The sequence below is a fragment of the Lynx canadensis genome, chromosome E1, assembly GCF_007474595.2.
Source record: "Lynx canadensis isolate LIC74 chromosome E1, mLynCan4.pri.v2, whole genome shotgun sequence".
In the NCBI taxonomy this organism is placed as follows: domain Eukaryota; kingdom Metazoa; phylum Chordata; class Mammalia; order Carnivora; family Felidae; genus Lynx; species Lynx canadensis.
Window position 1 is genome coordinate 47,906,925 of NC_044316.2, and position 22,533 is coordinate 47,929,457.

The 22,533-nt window shown below is 39.3% G+C and overlaps 1 protein-coding gene across 8 annotated transcripts in view; it reads left to right on the forward strand.

Moving 5' to 3' along the window:
- Window positions 1-22,533, forward strand: part of CEP112 (centrosomal protein 112) — a 418,049-nt gene that overhangs the window by 90,535 nt on the left and 304,981 nt on the right. For all 8 annotated transcript variants that reach the window (XM_030296738.1, XM_030296742.1, XM_030296741.1 and 5 more), the window contains 5 exons: window positions 3,670-3,813; window positions 16,176-16,330; window positions 16,874-17,003; window positions 18,044-18,136; window positions 19,009-19,068. In XM_030296738.1, coding sequence (XP_030152598.1) covers window positions 3,670-3,813; window positions 16,176-16,330; window positions 16,874-17,003; window positions 18,044-18,136; window positions 19,009-19,068 — 582 coding nt within the window. The remainder of the gene's footprint in view (window positions 1-3,669; window positions 3,814-16,175; window positions 16,331-16,873; window positions 17,004-18,043; window positions 18,137-19,008; window positions 19,069-22,533) is intronic.

Genomic DNA, 22,533 nt, shown 5'->3' on the forward strand with positions numbered 1-22,533 from the left:
GGTAGGAAATTTACAGGACTCTTCATGACTGAGACTCTGGATCTTTCAAGCTTCACCTTCTGTCACGACCCTACGCTGTTTCTTGTACTTTTGGACTAGCTTCACGGAACTTTCCCAGTTGTCTGATTCTACCGTGCTGTTTCTAATCTGTGCGCCTTTAAAAACATTGAGTTATGATTCACACACCATAAAATTTACCCTTTTAAAGTGTACAGTTCAGTGGTTTTCATTATATTCACAAGATTGTGTGACCATCATCACCATTTAATTTCTGTCACCCCAGAAAGAAACCCATTAGCAGTCACTTCCCATTTCCCTTCCCTCCGGCCTCTTGCAAACACTAATTCACTCTCTGTCTCTGGAATTCTGCCTATAGAAGCACATACTATGTGGTGGTTTGTGACTGCCTTCTCTCACCGTATGTTTTTTAGTTTCACCATGTCGTGGCATGAATCAAGAGTTTAGTCAGCATCATGGCTGAATAACCCATTGAATGGACATACCACATTTTGATTATCCATTCATCAGTCATGGCTTGATCTTCCAGGATTACCTCCATCCTAAAGAGCCCATCAAGAGTCATCTCACTGAAACAAAACACACTCGTTTCACCTACGAAATTCTTAAAAAAAAAAAATTTTTTTTAAATGTTTTTTGTTTCTGAGAGAGAGAGAGACAGAGTGTGAGTGGGGAAGGGGCAGAGAGAGAGGGAGACACAGAATCCAAAGCAGACTCCAGGCCCTGAACTGTCAGCAGAGAGCCTGACGTGGAGCTCAAACCCATGAACCGTGAGGTCATGACCTGAGCTAAAGTCAGACACTCAGCCGACCAAGTCACCCAGGCACCCCTCACTTAGGAAATTCTTCAAAACATTTTTTTTAATGTTCTTTTATTTTTGAGAGAGACAGAGAGAGAGAGAGACAGAGAGAGAGAGAGAGAGAGAGAGAGAGAGAGAGAGAAAGCAGGGGAGAAGGCAAAGAGAGAGGGAGACACAGAATCCAAAGTAGGTTCCAGGCTCTGAGCCATCAGCACAGAACCTGACGCAGGGCTCAAACCCATGAACTATGAGATCGTGACCTGAGCCGAAGTCAGATGCTTAACCGACTGAGCCACCCAGGCGCCCCTCACCTAGGAAATTCTAAGGGATTTAGGAGCTCTAGCCCAGGAACCAAGGTCAAAGACCAAATATTAGAAGAAAAGATGCTCTTAGTGCTTTTACCACTTCGGACATGACAAGGGTTTTAGTTCTATGCCAGGAACTGGGGGCGGAGACCAATATATCTATTTTCTGTTACTTCACGGGGATATACTGAGGAGTGGAATTTCTGGGTCATATGGTAATTCTGTGTTTAACATTTCAAGGAACTGCCTGACTGTTTTCCAGAGTGGCTGCACCCATTAACCTGTGGGCTTTTACAATACTTCTCCACCTATTTATGCAGATTCCTAGTTTTTCTGGGTCTCTTCTGTCATGAGACAACTACATGGCCAAATGTCCAGGCTAAAGATCGATATGTAGGACCCTGGGAAAACCTTTGCATCCCCTACACCCACTGTCAAAACCCTGGCTAAAGAATGTGTGGATCCCCTGATGATCACAGGGCTCTGGTGGCATCTCGATGGCTTAAGAACCCCTAGCCAGGTCTGTCCTTTAGAGCATGACAAGTAGTATTTGCTGCTCAGTTTATCCCCGAGGGTCGTGTTTTCCCTCTTAAAGCCTCCCAGACCAAATTACCTAGATGCTAATTCATTGCTAGGTTTGGGAAAGCTCGCTGTGATCTATTGTGCCTGGGACTTGGTAGATACCGATAGAATTTCTAGATGAATACTTGAGTATTAGTCATTTCCAGTCAGATAATTGGACTAGATACACCTGTTTGATCCTCAAACGTATCAGCCAAGTTGGAGCATACTTGTTTCTGCCAGTGTCATGTTTCCCCTTGCAGGCTCAACTGTAAATTCCCCGGATGAGATGACTCAGACTGACGTACAGATCCTCCTCTAGCTTCAACCATGTACTAGATGCTTTGGATTTTTAACACTAAGTAGGCAGATGTCCTGGGTGCCCCGGGAGACCATAAACATAAAGAAACCACTACAACAGGGCCCCCCGGGTGGCTCAGTTGGTTAAGCGTCAGACTTCGGCTCAGGTCGTGATCTCCTGGTTTGTGAGTTCAAGCCCCGCATCGGGCTCTGTGCTGCTGACAGCTCGGAGCCTGGAACCTGCTTCGGATTCTGTGTCTCCCTCTCTCTCTGACCCATCCTCTGCTCTGCTCATGCTTTGTCTCTCTCTCTCTCTCTCTCTCTCAAAAATAAATAAACATTAAAAAAAGAGAAAGAAACCACTACAATAGGAGTAAAACCACAAAATCCTAAGTGACCCTTTTAGATCACTTATTAGAGTTACTACGCACATCAGTTGACGGCACCGAAACCGAGGTGCTGTGGGCTTTGCCACATTCACATGCCAGCTAAGTGACTGACTTTTGAATACCAGACCTAACGCCAGTTTAAAGCATATACTTTGGCAAAAAGTACAAATAACAACCTCCCAGGGATTTGGGGGACCACTCAAAAGTAGCCCACACTGCATATGTTGAATTTGTGGAGCCCCAGGGTCTTCTTTTGTGTGGCTGTTACTGAGCCATCGTCACTTTTCCCGTTCAGCTAGAAATTAGCAAACTTCTTGGAATTGGAAAACAATTATTGCCCGCATTCTGCCTTGAATTTCCACCCTGTCTCTGGGTTTTCCCTATTAGTTCAGTGTCTTAAGAATCTCTGTGCACGTGTTACATCCTTGTGTCTCCTATTCGTGAATGGGAAATCCAATCTGTCCTTTAATCTATTCTGGACTTCTCCCGCCCCATCTATTGCGTGAGCCTGGGGTTGGATGCAGGGACAGGAGTTAGACTCAGAATCTCCCTCCCATTAAGATAAGTGAAGGAACCGCTCCCAGGCTGGGAGCCCAGGCTCGCAGCAACTCGGTTTAGAAGCTATCCGCCGAACCTTGTTTTCTTTACCTTAGTTACATAGATATTTTGGAGCTTCGTCCGTGTAAACGGTGAATACCTAGTCTTTAGCAAACCTGTATACTTGAGGACACGTAGTATATAGTTCTCCTTAGGGAACTCTTTCCCTATTTGATTTATAAATGCTATCTTTACCTCTACTTTTGGATAGACTACGGAATGGGTAAAAATAGTTTCTTGTTGGGGGTGAGGGTGAAGGAGAAGGCATTGTTAACCTTACTCTTACACAAAATTTTGTGCAAATGAACTGAAAATCCTGACGGATGATGTTCCTAATCAATAACAATATTATAAACTTTTCTGTTTTCTGATTTCAGGCAAATACTAGTGTTGTGTACCTGAGGCGTTGTGCTATCTGTGTGATTTATTTACCCTTTCTACCTGAGGTGGAGAATTCCCTTTCATATTCATTTGTTCATTAAAATTTTCCCTTCAGGAAAGTCAAGAGAAAAATTATTTCTTAGTCACACTCTATACAATATCTTTACTGTGAATATTTATTTGTGAGTTTTACATCTTTTGTTGTTAGGTCACCAAATAAATAAAGAGAGAAATAGAGGCAAACATTTTTTTTTTGAGTTGCAAACTAATCTGTTCTATAATAATGGTGAAAGAGTCAATTCTTGAATTCACTGTGTAGCTCCACAATGCCGTGGCAGAAATGGAAAAGGAGAAGTTTGATCTTCAAAAGCGGCACACGGAAAATATTCAAGAGTTGCTCGAGGACACAAATGTACGTCTGAATAAAATGGAGGGTGAATACATGGCACAGACACAGTCCACGGTGAGGCTTTTTTCCCTTTTCTTGCCATTTTTAGTAACTATCCTATTAATCTCCATGACTCCATGCTTCCCCGACATGTGCCGTGCATAAATAAATGTGTTACAGAATTTAAAACAACATTTTACCTTCTTACTTGATGCAAAATTATATGCAACAATGGACAGTCTGTTGAAGTTTGCTGTGGGATTTTACTCTGGATTGTTCAGTGGTGCTTTTTTTTTTTTTTTTTTTTCACCTCCCAGAAGCCTTGACAAATCTTTTTTTCTTGTTTTTTCACTGACTGTCAGTCTAGAGATTTCAGTCTAGACTTTCAGTCTAGAGTCTATCTTTCTCTTTCTCTCTTTCTTCCTTTCTCTCTTTCTTCCTTTCTCTCTCTCTTTCTTCTTTCTTTCTTTCTTTCTTTCTTTCTTTCTTTCTTTCTTTCTCTTTCTGTTTTGTTAGTTTGTTTGTTTCATTTCAACTTGACTGAGGGACCAGAGATGTCATGTGGTAATCCCCAAAAGTTCCCTTCCTGAAAGGATGCAGAAGAAGGTCACCATAGTTCACAGCAGAGAGACCAGTAACTTTCTCTCAGGAAACATGAAGGATTCCCCTCAACAGCCTCCTCGGAGAGCATGTGGTTGCAGAAGATGGGTCTGAGAGAGTGAGTTCTTCGGCCTTTGAGAAGCTTAGCTGACTTCCTCAAATACGTAAGCCTGAAACAGGTAGGCTAATGGGTACGTGAACAGGGCTCCTCGCATCTGAAGCAAGTGTACCTCATCAGTCTTGTTCCTAATATGTGATGTGACCCCACTGAATGGTAGAGCCTTGTGTCAGGCTGAACCCTGTTCTCATTTCCCACTGACGGCCCACCCGGGCCACCCTGGCCTTGACCCTGTACTTCCTTGAATTTAAAGGTGTGGTGCTTGACGGGGCGCCTGGGTGGTGCAGTCGGTTAAGCGTCCGACTTCAGCCAGGTCACGATCTCGCGGTCCGTGAGTTCGAGCCCCGCGTCAGGCTCTGGGCTGATGGCTCAGAGCCTGGAGCCTATTTCTGATTTTGTGTCTCCCTCTCTCTCTGCCCCTCCCCCGTTCATGCTCTGTCTCTCTCTGTCCCAAAAATAAATAAACGTTGGAAAAAAAAAAATTAAAGGTGTGGTGCTTGAACATGAGTCAGTTATTCAATCATATCGTGGAGACCCCTAGACCAGCTCTAGGGCCTGTCTCACAGGGCTAAAGAAATGAGAAGCAGGATCCATAGAGACTTGGAACTTAGGCGTTAGGGTCTTGGGTTCAAATCCCAGCTTCTTACTAGCTTGAGTGCCTTGTCAATTCTTCCGGTGTTAATTTTCCTCATCTGCTGGATAGGATAACAGTAGTACAGTGTAATATATATTGTTGGAAATTTTAAATAAATTAATATGCATAAGTTATGTAATAAGTACTCAATAGTTAATTTTTTTTTTTAATTTTTTTTTTTCAACGTTTATTTATTTTTGGGACAGAGAGAGACAGAGCATGAACAGGGGAGGGGCAGAGAGAGAGGGAGACACAGAATCGGAAACAGGCTCCAGGCTCCGAGCCATCAGCCCAGAGCCTGACGCGGGGCTCGAACTCACGGACCACGAGATCGCGACCTGGCTGAAGTCCGGCGCTTAACCGACTGCGCCACCCAGGCGCCCCATCAATAGTTAATTTTTTAATGTTATCTTTGAAAATGTAACATGTAGGAATAATAAGAGAGACATATAAATGAGAAAATAATTAAGTCAAGAAGTTAATCAACATTTGTTTGAAGATGGCAGGTTGAAGATCATGTTGGCCTCTATCCCTGCCCACAAAAATGATAGTAAAGGGATAAAGAAAAAGGCATAAACCCAGAAGGACAAAGAGCATTTGACAGTAATACAGTTTTTGGAGTTGGGAGGTTGTAGGTGAAACTGACCTAGCCAGTTCAAGAAAGCAGAACCCTCAGTCAGCACTGAAGAAATGTACAAGCAAACTGGATGGCACCATGGGTCTTCTAGATGTGCAGGGCTTGTCAGCATCAGTCCCTGCTGGAATAGGAGGGTCAGGTGGTGCTTCAGTACCTTGGATTCCTAGAAAGTTTGTTTAAGCAGCTAGATGTTGACTCTGAGTGATGGACACAAGTGGATTTATTATACTATACCTTTTACTTTTGTATATGTTTGAAATGTCCCATAATGAAACTTTTTTGATGGTAAAATTAACAACCCAAACCAACCAGATCTTTCTGTCCCTCTTCCACCCACTTCATGGAACGTGGGGGGGATATTAGTGGAAGACATGAATTATTTTCTAAAGGGATTTTTTTTCTTTTTCCTGTTTTTTGTGGGGGGGGGACTTTGTATTTATTTTGAGAGTGAGTGAGCACGAGTGAGGGAGGGGCAGAGAGAGAGTGAGAGAATCTCAAGCCTTGTTAGACCATATTAGACCAGAACAGATGAGGAACTCCTACAACTCAACAACAACAGTTTCTGGTGCCCTTTCTGCTGAGGCTCACCCTCTCCTCCCTATTTAAAGCATAATAAGTCCAAGAGACATATTTAGTCCCTTATAAAAACATGGCAGGCATTATACTGGGTCCTCGAGCCATAGTGATGACCAGAATGTCTTTGCTCACAGTTTTGTGGGCGTGACAGCCAATCAATGACTATAAATGTCCAGTGGTGGTCAGTGCTCTGATGAAAAAGAAGTCAATAGAAGACATGCATCTTCCCCCATAAATAGGGCTGATTTGTCCTCAAGATGGTGGGAATTGGTTGTTGGGATAAAAGAAATTTCAGATATTGTAGTGGCTTGTGACCCTCAGTGGGTACAGTTTATAAAGAGGAGGTCTGAGGTATTAAAATTTTATGGTAGGGAACAATTAAAAGAAAAATATATAAAGAGTCTTAATTGAGGGGGCAGTAATTAGAAGGAAAAAAAGGTTGAGCAACACTGGTGTGAGGGGAGAGCGTGGAGGAGGGTGCTACCATAGGTAAGGAGGTAATGGAAAGCCGTTCTGAAGGTGGGACATTTACACAGAGACCTCAGGAAATGTGGGACGGAGCCATGTGATAATCTGGGAACAGCATTTCAGGCAGAAGGAACAGCCAGTGCAAAGATCCTAACACTGGGATGTGTTGGGCAAGTTCGGAGGACAGCAAGGGGGCAATGCAGACCAAAAGGCAGAGCAGAAGGGGGGGTGGTAGGAAACAAGTTAGGGGACAAATCAGAGAAAGCTGTGTAGACCATTGTGATGGATTCTTTTTTTTTTTTAAATAGCTTGACTGAGGTATAATTTATATTTTACAAAATTATTTTGAAGTGTACAAGTCAGTGAACTTTTAGTGTATATGTATTGAATTTTTAATGGGTTGAGCACTTGGAAGTGATTCCATCTGACTGATGTTTTAAATGTGTCCCTCTGGTCCCGTGCAGAGAAAAAAGTGTGAGGGGCCGAGGATGGGAGCAGGGAGACTGATTAGGAAGCTTTTATTGTAGCCCAGGTAAGAGAGGGGCTGGCTTGGGCATGAGTATCAGCCACAGCCAGCAAATGACGATGCTGTTCAGCGCAAAGCGGAAGGCTGGCTGCAGGTGGACCATGGTTTTGGGGGTAAAAAAATATGAAGAATTTATTTTCCGGGGTGCCCGGTGGCTCAGTTGGTTAAAGTGTCTGAGTTCAGCTCGGGTCACGATCTCACAGTTCATGGTTTGAGCCCGGGTCAGGTTCTGTGCCGACAGCTCAGACAGAGCCCGGAGCCTGCTTCCGATTCTGTGTCTCCCTCTGTCCCTGCCCCTCCCCTGCTCACGCTCTGTTTCTCTCTCTCTCAAAAATAAATAAACATTTTTTTAAAAAAGAATTTATTTTCTGGATAATCAGCATGATGATGTATTTAAAGTCACGAACAACAATCAGATTTGTATCTGAAGATACATTTTTGTCATCTCAAAATCCTAAATTTTTGCAAACATGAGTTGAACATATTAAGCAATTCTAAAGTTGAAAGCTGTGAAACATACGGATTGCCTACAATGTTGACTGCGTAGTTATATTTCATTAATTAATATAAAAGCAGTATCTTTCACGGTGGAATTTTTAATCTTCATGCACTTGGGATGTAAAGGAAAATGATGCTTTCGAGCCAGGTGGTCATGGTCAGCGAAACTTCATTCTATTTTTAATGAAAATTGGAGTTAAAGATTAGCATTCAGCCCTTGTCAGTAGGTAACAGTAAATATAGAGTAAAATGGACAGAGTCTGTCAGCAGGGTTGGATTTAAGAATCATCAAAACTAGACAAATCTTGCTAAGCAGCTCCTGATTTAATAATTAAATAAGCTAGAGTTCAAGGCATGGCTAAAGATGAAAGACAGGACTGTCACTGAGAATTAGTTCCTCTGTTTTGTTCTTTCGGGCTCTTTCTTTCTTTCTTTCTTTCTTTCTTTCTTTCTTTCTTTCTTTCTTCCTTTTCTTCCTTTTCTTTCTTTTCTTTTCTTTTCTTTCTTTCTTTCTTTCTTTCTTTCTTTCTTTCTTTCTTTCTTTCTTCTTTCTTTCTTTCTTGTCGATTTGTTTCCATGCCATTTTTTGTAAGCAGACACTTGTATAGATTATTAGACTTACGTTCTTTGGTATTGGCGGGGATTTTCTTGTGTGAGATTCATAATTAAAACATGTAAACACTGAATTTTTAAAACAATACATTAGAACTTACACATCTGAAAACCATGGCAAAATGCTTAGATGCTCGGGGAAGTGACAGTGGTAAAATATAAGGCTCGATTCAGATCAGCACTGAGACACACACGAGAAGTCTGTGGATGGCTTTATTGAGATTTTAGGTTCTCTTAGAGGAGTTCTTTACCTTTTTCTGTATCACGGATCTTGGTGGCAACCTTGTGAAGTCTGTGTAGTCCTTCTCAGAATAAGATTTTTACGTTTAATAAAACAGGTCACAAAGAGAGGCAATTTTTTGAGTTACAGTTATCATAATAGTAATAATAAAGTCATGATAAAGTAATATATATATGTTTCCAAACTAATGGAATACATATCAAGATTTAGCAGTGGGCCTAATAACTGTGGTAATTTGTGAGTAATAATGAGGATGAACAGTATTTAGTGATTATCCAAAACTATGATGGACTGTACAACTATCTGTGATTTCTGTTAGCCGTAGGTATTGCTAAATACTGCCCTGGTTTGTTGACTATATTCAGTTGAAGGGTAATGCGGAAGGTCAGGGTAGTGAAAATTAAGGTGAGATTTTCTTTTCCATTCCGGTTTCCTGACACTGTGAATTGTGCTCATCGACCTGGATCAAGGTTAAGAGATCCAACCGTAAAGAGTGTCAAAGGGCCTCAGACACCTGAGATATTCTGTTGGCCATGATTACCTGTTGTTAGTAGGGACATGTGGTAATTCATGGGGCAACCTGTGTCCTCTCTGAGATCACTGGAATTTGTCATTTTGTAGTCACCACCACCATTTCTTCTTCCAGCTTCATAGTTATAAAGAAACCCCCAGATAGCACCAGTTCATCATTTTGAATTAAATAACCATTTAAAAAAAAGGAAGACTTTATTTTTTAGAATAGTATTAGATTTACAGAAGATTTGACAAGGTCGTCCACAGTTTCCATATGCCCCACACCCAATTTCCTTTACTAACATCTTCCATGATTTTGGCCTGCTTGTTACAAATGAATCAGTACCGATCTACCATAATTAACGAGAGACCATAGGTTATTCAGTTTTCCTTAATTTTTACATAATGTTGTTTCTTATCCAGGATATCACATTACATTTAGTTGTTACTTCTCCCTAGTTTCCTCTTGGCTGTGACAGTTTCTCAGACTTAACTTGCTTCTCATGATCCCAACAGTTTTGAGGAATGGGGGGCAGGCATGTTGTAGGATGCTCCTCTATTGGATTTTGTCTCATGTTTTTCTCACGATTAGACTGGGGTTATGGGTTGAGGCCGTAGGATCCCACAGGTACACTTATTCTCATCGCATCGTATCAGTGGCACATGGTATTAATGACCTACCACTTTTGCTATTAATTTTGATCACCTGGCTGAGGGAGTGTTTGTTAGGGTTTTCACCATAAAGTTACTTCCCACCTTTCCGTACTGTCCTCTTTGGAAGAAAGTTACTTATGCTTCACAAGTAGGGAGTTATGTTCTCATTACTTGAGGGTGGGATATCTATATAAATTGTTTGAAGCTTTTCTGCATGAGAGATTTGTCTCTTCTCCCTTATTTATACATTTATTGAATCATTTATTTGTATCAGTATGGACTTGTGGATATTATTTATTTTAGACTCTGGGTTATAGTCCAGTATTCCCATATTTTATTTTGTTGCTGGTATTATTCCAGCTTTGGCCATTGAGAGATCTTTCAGTGGGCTCCTGTGCCCCTTTGACATACCCCCATTAATGTGGATTCCATGGAGAAGGTATTAGAAACCATGATCTGTGTGCTGGGTGTGCTCATTACTGCTGGGGTGTCATTTCTTTTATACCCTTTTACCTGACAGAGGAAGGGAGTATATGTGCATGTGCTGATCTGTGAATATATGCATTTCTATATGTAATCAACTGTATCTTTATTAAGCTAAGCATAATTTCTTACTGATGTCTGTAACTCTAATCTATTACCACATGGATTATCCTAGCCTCTTCCCCTTGTGTACCTGTAAATTCTCAATCCAGCAGTGGAAGCATGGCTTCCACCATCCTCCTTGTTGTTAATTGTTCAATTCCAGTGTGCATGTATACCTCTCTCAGAGTGTACCCCTATAGGAACCAACTTTGGGTACAGTGCTTATGAGCAGTTACTTTTTGCTTTTGGTCTTACAGACTCCACTCATTTCAAAATTGCTTAGACCATCACCTTTCCCCCCATCCCTTCGATGAGGTTTTTTCATATATTTGTAATGTAACTAGATTCTCTTGTCACAGTCTGCATTTCTTCCTGAGATTTCCCCAAATTCCCAAATGATTTTTTTAATTTGAGTAAAATAAGGTTCATTCTTCGTACTTTAAAATTCCATGTGCTTTGACAAATGTATCTTCTCATGTATGCATCATTGTAGTATCGTACATAATATTTTCACTGTTCTAAAAATCACCTGTGCTTCACTCTGTTTGTCCCTACTCCTCTCCCTAAAATCCCTGGCAACCCCTGATCTTTCTTACTGTTTGTATAGTTTGTCATTTTCAAAATGTCATGTAATTGGAATCAGACAGTATGTATCCTTTTCAGACCGATTTCTTTCATTAAGCTGTTGTACCTTTGGGGCACCTGGGTGGCTCAGTCGGTTAGACCTCTGACTTCAGCTCAGGTCATCTCACAGTTTGTGAGTTCGAGACGCATGTCGGGCTCTGTGCTGACAGCTCAGAGCCTGGAGCCTGCTTCAGATTCTGTGTCTCTCTCGTTCTCTACCCCTCCCCCACTCATTCATTTTCTCTCTCTCTCTCTCTCTCTCTCTCTCTCTCTCTCTCTCTCCCCCCAAAATAAGTAAACATTAAAATAAAAAGCAATCATACCTTTAAGGGTTCTTCACGTGTTTTTGAGGCTTAAAAGCTCATTTCTCTTTATTGCTGAATAACATTCAATGATATGGATGTACCATAGCTTGTTTATCCACTTGTCTATTGAAAGATATCTTGGTTATGTCCAGTTTTGGGCAATGATGAATAGAGCTGTTATAAACATTCACTTCATAGGGTTTTGCAGGGACATAGTTTTCAAATCAATTGTGACTCAAATCAATTGCAACTTTGCCACAGGAAGTATAAGCAGAATAAATCAGTGCGTATGTGTACCACAAAATATTTATGGAAGTGTTCATGGCAACATTATTTTTCATAGCCAGACACTGAAAACGACCCATCAGTAAAATGGATAAATTATTTTAGGTATATTCACACAAAGGAAAACTATATATAACAACGAAAAAGTTTTAATTACGGTTGTGCCCCATGACATGGATGAATCTCTCAGACATACAATATGCATGACGAAGCCTGACCCAAAAGAGTAACCTATGATTCCATCCATAGGATGTTTAACAACAGCCAAAATTAATTTTTTTCTGATGGAAGTCAGAGTAGTGGTTGCCTTTCTGGAGAGGATGAGCCATAAGACTTCAGAGTGGCTGGTGATGTTTACGTTTGCAGTGGCTCATGGGTGTTTTCAGTTTGTAAAGTTATTAAAATGTATGCTTAGGATTTGTACATCTTCTTGTCATATTTCACTAAGATTATGAAATAGGATAAAATATGTCACTCTTTTTGCCACAGGAGTCGAACTTTAGCTTCTAAATAGTTGCTGAGTTGCCAACCCTTTCTAATTTTTAGCTCCTATAGGATTTCAAATGTCTGTGGGTAAAGGTCCAACATCTGTATTTCTAGCCCTTACATCTCATCCTGTCAGTTGCATAACTGATCCTAACGCATAATTTGTTGAAAATCACGTCTTTATTTCCTACCAAAGTAATATTCTTTGCCAGACTTTCTTTTAATTCCTAATGTGCTATACTTCTCCTGGCATATTAGATTTTGAACCTGGAAGATTTATGATTCGTGCCACCTTACCTCCTTTACTTGATATTTTGCTTAATCATACCGTTTAGTTCTCTGAAAAATTTCTTGGATCTGCTCTCTTCCCTTCTGTTTCCACAGCTACCGCTTGAGTTCAGGCCATTGTTGCCTCATTCCAGGACCCTTCTGGTAACCTGCCAGTCCCTGTCCCTGTCTCCTTTTGTTCTGTATCTCACAAATGCAGTTTGTCCCATTTACCCATGATCAAGAACTTTAATTACTAATCTAATGCCTATTATAAGTTCTTCGTATAAGCCATGCCCGTTCAGGAACTCCAGCCTTGTCTTCCGAATGCCACATTTGAGTTCACGATGTGGGAGGATATTCTCTGCATACATGGTAATCTGTTTGTCATTATGTATACAGTTATTTGTTCCTTCCTTCATCCTGTTGTTCCCTACCCCGAATTTCCCTCCACGCTGCCTGTCACAGCCTGCAAAGTATGATCTGACATCAACATCTCTTTTCCTGAATAACTTTTTACCCCATTTTGAGGCTTCTGTTATTTTGTATCCCTTCAGTTCTTTGTATTCAGTTTAAAAAAGATTACGTCGGGGCGCCTGGGTGGCTCAGTTGGTTGAGCATCCGACTTCGGCTCTGGTCATGATCTCACGGTCCGCGAGTTCGAGCCCCACGTCGGGCTCTGTGCTGACGGCTTGGAGCCTGGAGCCCATTTCAGATTCTGTGTCTCCCTCTCTCTCTGCCCCTCCCCCATTCATGCTCTGTCTCTCTCTGTCTCAAAAATAAATAAACGTTAAAAAAAATAAAAAAAGTTTATGTTGTGTAAATATTATTGTCTTAAGCTATTTCATGTACGCCTGTATGCTTTCTCATAAATTTATTTTATTTACTCTGTGTCTATTTTGTGTAAGACACCATGAGTGTTAGGAAAATGCTTTAAAAATAGATGATGAAAATAAAATAATAATAAATTAAAAATAATAAAATGAATAACTGTCTTACTGTGCAGGGGTATGTATGGGTGAATCTGTTGGCATTTATTATTCTACAGGCACTGTAAGACTTCTTATGCTGTTGTTCTTTTCCTGAATTGACCTCAGTCCTAATTTGCTTCCTGTGAATATGGGTGTATGTGATTTTTCACAGAGCCCTGACTTTCCTGCTTATTCTTCATGCCAGATTGGGCTCAGAGATGCTATCGTCACAACCTGTGCATATGCTGTTGTTGAACCAGGCAACAGATTATCCACTTACTTTGGATAACTATGTTCTGATGATATTTTCTAAGATCTCCAGCCTTGGGTCATCCTTTCTTGGAGTATTCTTGCATTTGTATTTGATCATCATTTAATTTAGCAGACCTTCCTTATATATTTTGAGTCATGTAACAAATTCATCATAGATTTTTAAATTTCAGTATCTGGGCCATCTGCATGTTGATTTCTGGTTTTTATCCTCTTGATTCTAACTTTTGACATGCCTTATATTTTCTTCTTTTAAGTTTTTTAATGTCTATTTATTTTTGAGAGAGAGCGAGACACAGAGCATGAGTTGGGGAGGGGCAGAGAGAGAGAGGGAGACACAGAATCTGAAGCAGGCTCCAGGCTCTGAGCTGTCAGCGCAGAGCCTGACCTGGGACTAGAACTCACGAGCTGTGAGATCATGACCTGAGCCGAAGTCGGACACTTAACCTACTGAGCTACCCAGGCACCGCCATGCCTTGTGTTTTCTGATTGAATGCTAGACATTGTGTATGAATGATAATAAATGATCTGGATGATGTTATCTTCTTCCAGAGAGGCACCACCCTAACCTCCAAGAAGGATCTTGTGTGGAGACAACTTTCCTTGATCCATTCAGTGACCAAAATGGCTCAAGGCAGGGTTGCAGTCCTTGGTCTACCTCTTGATTCACCCCAACTCCTAGTGTGGCCTTATACACGGTTTCAAGTGAAAGTCTCTGACGTTACCAGGGGCCTTCCTCCTTGAATAATCTACAGTTTTTTCACTCCTCAGTGATACTGCTGAAAAGTCTAGTCTGCTTTTCAGAATCTTTTCCCTTGGTCTCACGGGCATCTGTCCTGTAAATGTTAGAAATTTGGCAAATGCCTCAAGGAGAAAACTTCCTGTGTGGAGTCCCTTCTTCTGTGAACCTTTTCTCTCAGGGATCTTGATTCTTCAAGTCCTGGCTGCCTAGGCCTGCTCTAATTGCCGTGCCTCATCCTCAGGAATGCCGCAACTTACGGAATGTTGACTGGTCTCTCTACGGTTTCTGTCTCTGGCCCCCTTAAATCCCAGCTGCCTTGGAAGTTCTCGAATGCCTTCAAATTGCTTTTTTCTTGGTGTCTTTTGGTTTTTTCACTTGTTCTCAGTGCAAGTGTGATCTATTATTGCAACCTACTCCTTCATAGCGAGAGAGAGAAGTTTTTCTCTCTTAGGGTTTACTAAGACAGGGTTTCATTTCCGTTTCTAGTATATCTGGTCTCTTTTTGGTAATTTCCAAGAGAAGAAGGAATAAAAATCATTTTTATGCTACCATTTAAAACTGGAAGGCCAAGGATGTATTCTTTTCTTTGTTTCTTCCAGTCAATCAATATTTAGGAAACAAGGAAATTAGAGTATACATTGGAAAATGATCTTCTGAAAGGAATTCCCAAAGCAGAGGGATCATTAATAAAGAGGCAGAATGAATAGGATCCATGGAGAAGAAATCTGAGCATCTGATATGTGTCAGGCTCTGAGCTAGGAATTGTATGTATTTTCTATATACCGTATCTTCATACCATGTTTTTACGTTAGTTGTAATTGTTTTCATTTCTCAAATTTAGAACCTGTTGTTTCCAAAATTTAAATTATATATCTAAATTTGTATTATAATGAAGAAAGGATGGAACGAATAAACAGTGTTGGGGTTGTACTGTTATTTAGTGTTTCAACTTTATTTTGAATGTTTATCTCAGGATGAGTATAAAAGAACTAATTGGAATATCATCCTAACCTTTTCCAATTGCTCACACTTACTGGAAGGTTAATTGTTAAAATGAAAATCAATTGTCCCTTCAGCTAATGCCTGCCTACCCTAATTTTAGATAAAGTCCCTAGTCATAAATACCTTGATCTAGTTTTATAAAGGTGAGAAATTCAAAATGACTTAGGCATCAAGTAGTAGGGAAATGATTTAATTATGTGATGATTTTGAAGACTCCTGGAAAAGCAGTGCTTTTGGCAAAATGGTAAGTAAATAAAAATCTGAAACAAATGAAATATTTTTTCACTAATACTGCAACTGTGTAATAAAATACTTTTATACACTGATTGATGATATGTGTATCACTTACTTTAAAATTTTAAAAATTAAAATTTAAAGTTTCTTTTTAAAAATATTATTACATTGCCTTTATAATTTTAATAAGTTTCTAAAACTTCAAATGAAGAATAAAGAATATTGCCAAGTACTTACCTAACAAGTTATTGAGTTACATGAAGGATAAGGATTTTGTAAGGATAAGGACTTCATCTCTCATATTTACTGGTTTGTCCATAGATCCTGGAATCATACCACATTCAGTAAATATTCACTGAACAAATGAATAGCTAAAAGCATATAAACATGATGATCTTACTCCTATGGGAGAAAGCATTTTTTTTTCTTTGTAAAGATTTTGTTAACTTAGAGGTTGGTTTAATTTTTATTAGTAAGAATATTGTATTGTTATCTGTAACGGGGCGTATATTTTCTTCAGGCTACTTAATGATACAGAAGTGTTATAAAGTCAGTCAGGGGCTTTCTTAACAATGACTTATTATTTCAGAACCAGATGGTCAAGGAACTGGAGTCCCGTGTCCAGCAGCTGACTGGAGAAGCAGAGAACAGTAATTTACAGAGACAGAAATTAATTCAAGAAAGATTGGAACTTGAGAGAATTTACCAGATAGCATGTAATGAATTACAAGAAGTAACGGCAAGGTATCGTCTGAAGTCAGATATCTATCAAGGGTGGCTGTAAAGTACTGATATTGACTCTAAAAATTATTTGCCAGAGTTAATTACACATTTAACCTCGGGAGGTTTCCAGCACGGAGACTGCCATTTATTAATTTTAAAAGTCCCACTTAATATAAGAAGTATAACATTTAAGAAGTTGGTAAAAATGTAAGTAGGATACTCGTTTGATGTATTGAAAGATAATGGGAGCACTGGGGTGGCTCAGTTGGTTGTGTCCAACTCTTGGTTTCAGCTCAGGTCATGATCTCACAGTTTGTGAGTTCAAACCCTGCATCGGGCTCTGTGCTGACAGTGTGGAGCCTGCTTGGGATTCTCTCTCTCCCTCTCTCTCTGCCTCTCCCCTGCTTGCTTGCTCTCTCTCTCTCTTTCAAAATAAATAAGTAAACTTAAAAAAGTGTTTAAAAAAAAAGATAATGCATTTGAGTTTGGTTCACTAAAAATTTTCATTTTAGAGGTTGATTCTAAACGTATTGGAAGTATATTTTACTCTCTTATTGCTTTTAGGCGCAACTCACTACATAAAGAGAAAGATCACCTTGTGAATGATTATGAACAAAACATGAAACTATTACAAACCAAATATGATGCTGATATAAACCTTCTGAAAAAGGAACATGCTTTTTCAGCTTCTAAGGTATTAGATGCTGTAGATACAGTCGTACAAAGTAGTTACTTACTTTACTCAGCTTAGAGGTGTAGATTAGCCACGTGGGAAGCTAACTATTTGGCATTTGAAATTAGTTTCTTTTTTGCTTTATTCTTGGAATAACTGAAACTCGTAAGGATTTTTATTGGTATTTAAAATATGGAAAATGCTGGGGTACCTGCGTGGCTCAGTTGGTTAAGCATCCAACTTTGGCTCGGGTCATGATCTCGGGGTTTGTGAGTTCGAGCCCCGCGTTGGGCTCTGTACTGACAGCTCAGAGCTTGGAGCCTGCTTCGGATTCTGTGTCTCAGTCTCTCTGCCCCTCCCTTGCTCGCACTCTGTCTCCCTCACTCTATGAAAAATAAATAAGCATTAAAAAAAATTATAAAATGCTGAAAATGCTAAATGTCTAATACAGAGCATGATATAAATATTTAATAAACTAAATTTTGCTATGAGTTAACCCTTTCTAATACCAAAGTTTTTAAAGGAGAGAACATATAAAAATACAAGAAGAAATGCTCAGTTGTGTTAATAATACGTTTTTAGAGAACGATGTACATTATTATTATTATTATTATTTGGAAATCTGGGTCATGCTTTAGTTTTCCTGTCATCACATACATCTGCAAGAACCCTTACTAGCAGCCACACACTTTTGTGTCTGATACTGAAGCTTTCCACAAAGAGAATTCTATAGCTACAATTCTAAGGCAATCAGTTACTTGCTATGTTATGAATTAAGTATTCCAGTGGATTTCATTTTAAAATTAAAATTTAGAATGTCTTCTGTCAGCCTGTTATCTTTATCAGTATTGTATTTTCATAACTTTAAATACTGTGCAGAATTTAGTTTGTATTTTTACTTTAAAAGATTTTTAAGCTTTTTTGAAAACATATCTTTCATTCAGATTTATAGATTATTTTAATTCTGATTAAACCTTTAATCGGAGGGGAAAAAAGATACATTTATTCAACCAGAAGTTCTAGGATGGTACTGGTTTTCATTATTCTTAAAATTCTTTTAGGCATCTGGTATGATTAAAGAACTAGAACAGAACATCTGTCAATTAAAACAGCAGCTCCAGGAATCAGAACTTCAAAGAAAGCAACAGCTAAGGGTGAGTCCTTATTTTTATACAGAGCAGTGGCTAAATCTCACCTTTCCTTGTCTTGATTATATGTATAAGTAAGAGTTGATTTAAAAGAATCCCTCAGACATGGAACTAGCCATTTTTTCTTTTGTTACATTGTAACATTTTCCATCTTATTTATTTTAACAAAAGAAGATGCTAGTGGGATATAGAGAATAAAGAACAATAATTTTAATTGGAATAATCTTTTTTGATTCATTCAAAAAATAAGCCTTATTTAAATACATTATTATTTTAGAATAATCTCCTCCCTTTAAATTCCTCTCAACCAGTCTTCATAATTTCTTTCTTCTTCACATCTTCTAGATCCTTCCTTTGCCCTCATGGTCAAGAAATGCCAGACTGGCATCTGATATAATTTCAAGTGTATTATTTCTATATTGAGTCAGTTGGTTGCTTTTAAGTAATCTCCTAATAATAAGGGCCAGAAAGTTTCTCTTCCACTCTAAAGTAGGTCCTTGTGAGAGTAGTTAACATCTTCAGATAACTAAGGTTTTCTGTTCTGCCCTAACATAAAGCTATTCATATTTCTATTTGTAGTTTACATCATTGGACAGGTAGGGCTCTTGTCATAATATGCAAAACTTCAATAAGGTTTGTCATCAGGTAGTTTGGTTTGTTTGTTTGTCTGTTTATTTATTTATTTCTAATATAATTTATTGTCAAGTTGGCTAACATACAATGTGTACAGTGTGCTCTTGGTTTTGGGGATAGAATCCCCTGATTCATCATTTACATACAACACTCAGTGCTCATCCCAGAATTTATTTAGATTACTAATTTTATTGACTCCAGTAGCAACTTTAACTATAATAAAAATAAATATTTATTATTCACAGGATCAAGAAAATAAGTTTCAAATGGAGAAAAGTCATTTAAAACACACCTATGAGAAAAAGGTAATGTGTTTTGTGGGGCACTGTAAGGCAGCGAGCATGAGGGCTGGTTTTTACAAAGCCATGCATTCTAGACTTTAAAGAATCATTTATTTCTCAAGTTTATTTCAGCTAGCCAGTGATCAAATTTTGCTTCTTCATTTTCCATGTTTATAAACAGCTTCTTTAATTCGATTAATTGTATCAATGTAAAAACACCCCTTGTATATTATATTTAGTGAGTGAAGAGTATTGTGGTATTAACTTCTCATAACACTTTGAAATTATACTTTTTTCTACCAGTTTAAAAATATGATACAAGTGATAGGAGCTGTTTGTGTTCTGTTGTATCATATGTGCGGTAATGCTAAATATTTAACCAAGGAATATAAAACAATGAAAGAATTGTCTACTAGTTAAAAATTTCGTGAATAATTGTTTCATGTTATTTAGAACAGTGAATAATTCTGCATATGCTGGCATCCGTGTTATCAGTAATAACTGGGGGTTTATTGATATACTATTAACACCTTTGGCAATAAAATGCAAGGTTCTATAGGTTTGTGACTTATTTTTTAATGTTTGTTTATTTATTGAGAGAGTGCGTGCATGTGTGCGCACAAGGGAGGGGCAGAGAGAGAGGGAGGGGGAGAATCTCAAGCAGGCTCCACACTGTAAGCACTGAGCCTGATGCAGGGCTCGATCCCATGATCTTGTGAACCGTGAGATCATGACCTGAGCTCATGAGATCATGACCTGAGCCGAAATCAGGAGTCGGAGCTTAACCGACCAAGCCACCCAGGTGCCCCTAGGTTTGTGACTTTTAAACTTTAGTTTTGAATTTGTTGTTTGCTGTATAACCTGGATAGTAAAGAACAGTTAAATAGCAAAGATTTTATTGCTGCTTTTGGAATTATTTATTGTTGCAATATTAGCCAAATTAATCTACTTGTAAAAATATACATATAAAAGAAAATGAGAAAAACATTAATCCTTCAATAATTAAATACATACAGTTTAAAATTAAGCAGGTTTTATAGCACAGCATTCTTAAAACACTGTGTATACCTCATCTCACTTATCCATATAGTCACTCAGCAGATATTCATTAAACACTTTCATTGGTCGAAGGTGTCATTGGAATGGGGGAGAAGGTTAAGGATAAATTAGCATAGATTCTGCCTTCCAGGAGCTTAATATCTAGGAAGAGTGTTTCTGTCATTTGGAAAAGTGAATATTTCTACTGACATGTATTGACCTGAATACATGCCCTTTAAAATTACAATTTTCTGGGGCGCCCGGGTGGCTCAGTAGGTTGTGTGTCTGACTTCAGCTCAGGTCATGATCTCGCAGTTCATGAGTTCAAGCCCCGCATCAGGCTCTGTGCTGACAGCTCAGAGCCTGGAACCTGCTTCAGATTTTATGTCTCCCTCCCTCCCCCACCCCTGCTCGCGTGCTCTCTCTTTTTCTCAAAAATAAACGTTAAAAAATTTTTTTTAAATTATAATTTTCTTATTGCTAAGGTTTTTTCTCCTGCTGTTTTAATGCGGCCTCAATGCAAGATCTTAAATATATTTCATGTGTACAAAATGGTATCTGAACAAGAGAGGGAAATATTGTTTTCATTGAAATAAAGAACTTGTTTTTTTAGTTTTTTACTGCTGAGCATGCAGCTTCGTAAATATTTTTCTTACTAAAAGAAGACCATACGTTATCATAAGCCTCACCCCCACTGAATAACGCACCCTCTGGGTGTACTTGTTGGTCCATTGTTCATTCGTTGGGCAGATGTCTGGCTTCCTGTTCATTAAGGAACACCTTGGCCTCCTGCTTCTTTAAGCTCTGTGGTCAGCTCTCCTCCTGAGATAGTATCTGGGTACCTATGAGGTGGAAGGAGGGGCTGGGAGCAAAGAGAAGGGCAGGCACTGACTAATTTTGAAAGAATGTATTCCTATCCCAAACTCCTGTTAAGTTCTACTGAGGACTGTTAGAGCTGGAGAGCCCATCTCCTACCACTGTCTTCTCTTGGCTAGTTAGCCACAAAGTACATTAAGGTTTCTGGATCAGCCCCTCTGCCTGGCGGACACACACAGGAAGCAACGTTCGAGCTCAGTTTGCGCCTGTCCAGTAACCTCCCACCCACTCCTGTTGTGTTTCCCTGAGTGACAGGGGAGCAAAGCTGAGTCCTTTTTAGTAGGCGTCCTAACTACAGCTTTTTCCCTTTCCACACGGTATCAGCTGGCCTAGCTTTTTAATAATGTAAGTAGTTAAAGTGCGTTAATTGTTTTCAATGTAAATAAGAAGTGTTTAAAATAATAGCAATCCTTAAAAGAAAAATAAGCACAATTGGTCACATTGCATGTGTTCTGACTTCATTTGCGCTGGAAGAAAATGTTGCTCAGCATGTCACTTTTTGTTTTACAATTAATTTCACAGTCTCCCCCTTTTAAATTGACATCTGTTCTTATTTCTTTATTAAACCTGCTGTGATCTCAGTCCTTGAAGATTTGATGTCTTGTACCCCCCTCAGGGAATATCCTTCTTGACTGCACAAAGAGCTGACATAAATCTGACACAGTCCTGGACTGTGGACTCAATAGCCAAGTGGGTTGTATAGGGTTTTTGTTGGTCAGCCGGTGTTACAGGTGTGCACGTTCAATAACTTTTGGTAGAAAACTTAGTTCTGAATATCTGTTCAGGAGGAGGAAATGCCATCTGAGTGACATTATTTCCTCACGCCAATAAGAAAGCAGCATGAGCGATTCTAACTTGTCTTTGAGGTCAGAGAAACAGCATCAAATGCTGTCCCTAATTTAAGCACACACACATATTATCTAATGGTTTTTATTGATCTCTAGCGGCTATTGCCTGCTCTTAAGATCTTTGAACATCAAACAAATAATAGGTAGTAAAACTAAATGTCATTGTTTGATGAAGTGTCCTAATCTGTTAAATCAGGAAATGGTCGGGCTAAATGATTTTACTAGCAAGGAAACACCTGCCTCCTACAAATAACCCATTGCTTGTTTTCCAAACAGTCACCAAAGAGTGAAAGATGGTACTGTTTACCTAAAGAAGTTTGTGAGACAGATGTTAAGCATGTATATTCTGAAATGTGCGAGAATTAAAATACCTACTTATAATGACTCTGCTGTAACTGTGGAACAGATGAGATACAGCGTCTGCTGGAGCTCGAAACCATCACAAAATCGTATTCCAGTGTTTCACCTTCACTTATAATTCTTTTAATCAGGTTAAAATAATTTAAAATGGTCACAGCTTTACACAGAATATACTGTGTAGTATTTTGCATCTTCTACTGGCATGGTTTTCCTTAAGAGGACAGTGTGCCTCGAGTGAAGTCTGGGAAAAATGAAATGGCACAGTGAAACGTATTGTGGTGAGAAGTCATGCAGCCCGATGCCTGCGTTTCTCTTGCGGGGAAGCCGAGGCTGGGGATGGGGTGGAATTAGCCAGACGGTGTGGGTG